We start from the raw sequence: 6,822 nt of genomic DNA, 5'->3' as shown, positions 1-6,822 counted from the left end.
TAGAGTCACATTGTCTTGCATTGAGTCGTCTATAGTTATGTGATCATTGAATGCATGTATTGATGTGGATGCGATGTACGTTTGAAATATGTGAGATGATTGTTGGTTAATATTATTGACGTGATTATACCAAGTGTGATGAATTCTTAAATTGTGTTTTAATTCATTGTGCCTTATTATGCTATTTCATGATGATTTGGAATTCTCACCCTTTCTGTTTGAATGTTACCTTTACATGGGTATCGTGCAGATACTACAGAGTAGTATTGCTGGAGTAGGTGGGCGGTAGCTCGCTCAAGATTAGCTGGAGAGTTTCCGTATTTAGTTTGAAATTAGGTAATGAGTCAATGCTCTGGTCATGTAACACTGGGTAGATTAGTGGTATTGAACTCATATCTTATTTTGATATGCTTTATGTCATTAATTGTTTTATTTTATTTGAAGTGATTATTGAGAGATGATCATGGTATGGGACATGGATCATATTATGAAATACATGAGTATTCTTTATTTTCCGCTGCGAACGCATATTGCTTGAATATTCATGATGATTGAAATGTGTTATGTTGAATGACCAGGTGTATTGTTGGTTTTTGAAAGTTTTAAGTTTCGAAAACGTCGATGTGACGCCCTTTTCTTTATATGCGTGCTTATTTACTCTGATTATATGCTAAATAATTTGGGGTAGAAAAATGGGTGTTACACTAATGGCCATAACGTCTCCATTCGAAAAGTCAAATTTGATAGGTTGATAGTCCTCAATTAGTTAATGAGCCAAATGATCCGCCAACACACTTCCTTTAATAGATTTATGAGTACATATTTAATATAATAATTGAATAGCAACATCTGCCAACGGGAAATTCTTCCTATCAACGCTTGCTTCTAAAAATTATACTTGATAAGATCCATGTTGGATATCAACCAAGTAGTATGGTTCAACATATACTGTTGAAAACGTCGGGAAACCCATGCCAAGGCATAACAAGTTTTCTTAAGCAAAAAATATTGGGATTCACAATTTGTGAATTTCTTACTCAGGTAATAAATAACATGCTTTTTCCTTCATGTCTTGTCCTGTTGTCCGAGGACACAACCCATCGATCCTTCCAAGACTGTTAAATACATGATTAGAGGCTTCCCTTCCATTGACGGGATCAAAATAGGAGGCTCAATTAAGTAACCTTTGATACTATTAAAAGCCTTCTGACAATCTTCATTCCATACAATACTTTGATATTTACGAAGCAACATGAAGATTGGCTCACAAGTGGCAGTCAAGAGAGAAATGAACCTGAAAATATAATTCAAACGTCCGAGAAATCCTCTGACTTTCTTTTATGTTTTGGGTGCAGGAGTATCTAGAATAACCCTGACTTTATCGGGATCCACTTCTATACCTTTATGACTGACAATGAAACCCAAAAGCTTCCCAGAACAAACATTGAAAGTGCATTTGTTTGGATTCAAGCGGAGTATGAATTTTCTCAAACGTTGGAACAAATTTAACAAGTGTTTTATATGATCTTCTTAAGTTTGAAACTTGGCGATCATGTCATCCACATATACCTCAATTTCCTTATGCATCGTATCATGAAATGAGGTAGTCATATCCCTCTGGTACGTAGCACTAGCATTCTTCAAGTCGAAGGGTATCACTCTGTTTCTGCACCACTTCTCTAATCTTGACAGCCATGTCATGATGAGTTCTTCTTAACTTTTATTTCACTGGCAGACATTCTGGTTTAAGCGATAGGTGTGTTCTACAATATCAGTATCCAATCCTGGCATATCTCGACACGACTAAGCAAATACATCAACATACTCTTTTAATAGCTCTACCAACATTTTATTGACATCTTCACCAAACAGTGCCCTAATCTTGACTTCTCTATTATTCTTTTCAGAACCTAAGTTGATCAATTTGACTGACTCTTTATATGGATGAATAGTCTTCTCTTCACGCTCAAGCAACCGAGTAACTTCTTTTGAAATATCACAGTCTTCCTCACTTTCTTCTTTCGCTTCATATATAGGGAATTCAAAGTTGGGAGAGGGCGCATGGTCATTGTTTTCAATGGGTTTATTATTCATTAATTTGCACATCATTTATGCTTTATTTTTGAAAATAGACAAATTGAAAGTGATATGCAAGAACTGAAATTGTTTTTAAACAGGTTTTTAGTTACCATTTTCCATAAAAAATGTAAAAAGAAAAACACATTGTATGACAAAACGTCTTTTATTAATGATCTTAAAATTTGAAACAAAGGCATCCGAACAATGTCACTTTCACCTTGGGCAGAATGAAAGGAATTATTTGGAAAATTACTTTGACAAATGAACGACACTAGGAACATCCACAGCAGACAAATTTTGACTAATCTCTCCATTAGTCATAAAGCAAGGCCATTTTAGATCTGAATCTCCTTCACTGATGACAGCAACATTTTGATCTCTGAGGTGAATGAAAACAGCATTGTGGAACACCTCTTGGATAGGTCTGATAACAACTTCATGCTTCAACTTTCTTGTAGTTATATAGGGTGAGAACCATAAACTAATTTTGTTCTTATTCTCAAGAAGCTCAACAATTTGTCCCCAACCTTCCGCTTGATCGCTCTTCACAACCTGTTGTGTATCTTTCAACGAAGCAATAGATGCCCCACTCTTCTGAACAATATTAAATCTATCAAGGGCTTGGAATTGAGTCCCAACAGCCTCCTCGTCTGCATTTATATACCAGAACAAAGACAGATGAATGACCAGCAAGGCCTGCTCACCGTAAATAATTACCAGTTTATCATTCTTAACAAACTTGAGTTTATGATGAAGAGTGGCTGTTACAACCCCAACATCATATATCCATGGTCTTCCCAATAAACAACTATACGCCTGGTAGATTTTTATCACCTGAAAAGTGACTTGGAGAACTTGTGGACCTATCATCATTGGGAGATCTACTTCACAAATTACTGTCCTCTTAGAACCATACAAAAATTGACTACCACCCCATTGTGCTTCATATGAGTACCTTGATAATCCAATTTAGACAAAGTTACTTTTGGCATAACATTAAGTGAAGAACCTGTATCAACCAAGACATTGGACAAGGAGTCCTCTCGGCACCTTATAGATATATGCAAAGCATAATTGTGTTCCCTTCCCTCTATCGACTATTCTTCATCATTGAAACTTAAGACATTACAGGACGTGATATTTCCCACTACACCATCAAATTAATCCACTGTCACATCATTATCTACATACGCTTTCTTTAACACCTTCATAAAAGATTTCCGATAAGCCTCAGAGTTCAGCAACAAAGATAACACTGATATTTTTGATGAAGTCTGAAAGAGTTGATCTACCACCTTGTAATCACTTCTTCTGATTAACCTTAGCAATTCTTCGGCATCCCCATTCTCCTTAGACTCATTAGACGGTCCAACAACTACAGGTTCTTGACTAACCATAATAGAATCTTTACCATGCACTTTCTTACTTGTTGACACATAATCAACCTTTCGGAGAGGTGTTAGAGCAAACATACGTCCACTTATAATATAATCATACCACTGACATCTACTATATTCTCGACAAATCGAGCTACTTCAATCATTACCTCTTTACCATCTTCCAACATAATAGCATTATACCTCCAAGGAACAACTTTGTCAGATTCATACGGAATCGGTTTCGGCAAACAAATTATCAAGGGAGTCACCACACTTTCCTTACTCTGACAAGTGATTTACAAAGGCTTTGGAATTTCAAATAGAGGAACAATAACAACTACTTCATCCTATTTGCACTTAGTATTGACCTGCCAAATACCCTGGTCTATTAAACCTTGAATATCTTTCTTCACTAATGCGCATCCTTCAGGATTCTATTCACACAACTAGCGAACTGTATGAACATCTTCGAACAAACCAACCTTGCATAACTTGGCATACATATCATCCAAATTAGTATTCACCAAATTAACATTAGAAATCAAGTATTCTTCCGGAAAAACTTCTACCATGCTGATAGAAGGTCTACCATGCTCTGGTAGAGGATTAACTTCCACATTAGGTCCGACATCTTAAAACTTCAACAAACCATTCTTGACAAGCTTATAAACTTATGCTTTCAACAAGAAACATGTTCGAAGATCATTCCCTGGTGCTCCCTGATGAAAAGCACAATGAGCTTTAGGTTTGTACCACCATGGAAGTGGGTTTGGAACAGCTGGCGGAGATCTAATTTTAATTAACCCATTATGCAACAAAGCTGAATACAATTCCGTATAAGTCATAGGGATATGATCAAACTGATTCTTCCTGAGAACACGAGTTTCTTGACTCTGATTAGATTGTTTATTCTGTTGAAACTGCGGTTGATAAGTCCGAACAGTTGGAGTTGGACTAACTACCAAAGTTATTCGACAATATGAGGTTGATGATAATACTATTGTTGAGATTGGTTATGATGATTATTTCCATTTATGGGTTTCCTCTGCCTTCCTCCTTGAGAAATAACATTAGTATCCCCTTCTTTCTTTTTTCTAGAAACAGTTGTCATCCTTCTTTGTTCCACTTGATGAACTTGCTTCTTTTATCAAATGACCCTCTCTGACGCCTTCTTCTAATCTGACTCCCATACCAACCATTTCAATGAAATCATTTGAAGCGCTAGCAACCACCCTCTCATAGTAGAAAGAACTCAAAGTTTTGAAAAACATCCTTGTCATCTCCTTTTCCTCCATCGGAGGGTGAATTTGAACAACAACTTCACGCCATCTCTGAGAGGATTCTTTGAACGATTCCTTATCCTTCTGTGACATGGCACAAAATTGGTCATAACCAAGAGCCATGTATAAATCATACTTGTACTTACGTACAAACTCCTCTACAGGGTCATTGAAAGATTTTATATGAGCGTTGTCTAGCCTCATATACCATTTCAAAGTTACACCAGTCAAACTATCTTGGAAATAATGGATCGGTAACTTAGCATCATAAATGTGAGTAACCATCTTCCGGTAATACATAGTCAAGTGACTTGGACAAAAATTACCCTTGTACTTTTCAAAGTCAGGGACCTTGAATTTGACATGGATCTTAACATTGGGCAACAGGCACATATCATAAGCATTATTACCAAACAAGTCATCACCTTTCATAGCTTTTACTCTGTCTGCAATTCTTGAAATTGATCCTAGAATTCATCCATTGTCTCATAGAATCCTCTACTTGTGGCACATCATGCACAACTAGAGGAGTGATAACCATTACGGGTTGAATTGGAGGAACCTGATTCACCAAAGGAGCTTCAACAGCAGGGTTGAAATTCATTGGCATATAATTGGGAGGCATACCCTAAGGATAACCAGCAGACATCTGATTCTAACGCGTATGTCTAGTTGGTACAATAGATACAATATGATTTGTTACGATCTCGGAGATAATAGTCACTTGAGGTTGATACGAAGGTGGAGGTTAATTATGAATTGCCACCAAAGCTTCCAATAGAGCAATCATTTTATCCATTTATGCTTTTAATGAATTTACATCCTCACGAAGTTCTCTTTGCTCTTGCTCAAATGTCTCCATCTTTTGTCTTGAGTTCGCACGAGTATTGTACCGGTGGATCAGCTTGTCTTCTACGAAGGCGAAGGGAAATGGATGAGACTCTGAGAAACACTTGCAGAAAGCAAGACCAAATGATGCAAATGATGCTTGAAATGGAATGTGCAAATGATTGTTGTCAAGGAACTAAGCAATTAAAAAACATAATGCAAACATCATAAGTAATGGCATATTAAATGAAAAACTCAAACTTCATTTCATTAAAATATCTAGAAGGATTACAATTTCAGTACATGATTTCAAAGCAATCCTAAACAAAAGATATAAACTAAAGCCTATGATTTGAGGGAACCAACTAAAGAAGATTCTCCTTCATGTTGCAACTTCCTCTTAAGCTTCTTAACATAAGCTTCAAAAGCAATCTTCATATCAACCTTTTCTTTCAATATCTTGTCAACAACACCTTTCCAGGCACTATACATAACCTCTCTATCCCTCTTCTTCCTTTTCTTTCCATGTTGTTTAATCAAGCCATCCTTCTATTGAAACATATCATCTTTCTCCTTCAATTGCCTTTGTAATTCTAACCTCTCCGCATTTGAAATATGAAACTTGCTCTCCTAAGCATCTCTTTCTTGCTTCACCCGAGCTAAAGCAACCTGGAGTACTTTCAGATTTCCAACTAAAACAGGAGTAGGTCTTATGACTTTAGGGAACATAGATTTTTCAGGAGGATAAGGCATATTGATCTTAGTAGTTTTTTGCTTGCACCCACTGAGTATAAGGCTCTAAGGCAACACAATCTTTGTTTCCTAATTTATCATTTCCTTTTCGGTGAATCTTATGTAGGGCGCATACTATCTTCTCCTTCAACCCATTGTTATCAACACCTTCTTGAATGAAGAACCCTTCCAAAAGGATATTGCTTAGTTTATCCTTCAGAGCACACCCAAGTTGACGTCGAACCAAAATCGGATTGTAGTTGATACCTCATTTTGTACCAAGAAGAGGTACATCAGGGAATTCAAAATAGTTGTCAATAATCTTCACGTCATCATAAACTCTAGAGTACCAAGTCACATCTGCATTGGTGAGAGACATGATCCCCATAGACAACCTTAAACACCTATTGTTATCCTTGAATAAGCTAGACTGCGACAAGTGAGAAATAAACCACTTGTATAGTAAAGGTGCACAACACATAACAATTACTCTGTTCTTCTCTATTCCATGATGGATCTAATAG

At 36.6% G+C, this 6,822-nt stretch overlaps 1 protein-coding gene across 1 annotated transcript; it reads right to left on the bottom strand.

Moving 5' to 3' along the window:
• Window positions 1-4,552: 4,552 nt before the first annotated feature.
• LOC127131978 (uncharacterized) lies at window positions 4,553-5,170 on the bottom strand. Its single transcript, XM_051060849.1, has one exon. It carries the CDS (start codon window positions 5,168-5,170, stop codon window positions 4,553-4,555), a length of 618 nt encoding a protein of 205 aa, XP_050916806.1.
• Window positions 5,171-6,822: the final 1,652 nt, after the last annotated feature.

This window comes from Lathyrus oleraceus, chromosome 3 (genome assembly GCF_024323335.1).
Source record: "Lathyrus oleraceus cultivar Zhongwan6 chromosome 3, CAAS_Psat_ZW6_1.0, whole genome shotgun sequence".
NCBI lineage: Eukaryota > Viridiplantae > Streptophyta > Magnoliopsida > Fabales > Fabaceae > Lathyrus > Lathyrus oleraceus.
This window is presented reverse-complemented; position numbering and strand designations above follow the sequence as displayed.

Bases quoted from the DNA above. Each gene is read 5' to 3' on its own strand.
- LOC127131978 (XM_051060849.1), bottom strand. From the start codon at position 5,170: ATGAAAGGTGATGACTTGTTTGGTAATAATGCTTATGATATGTGCCTG.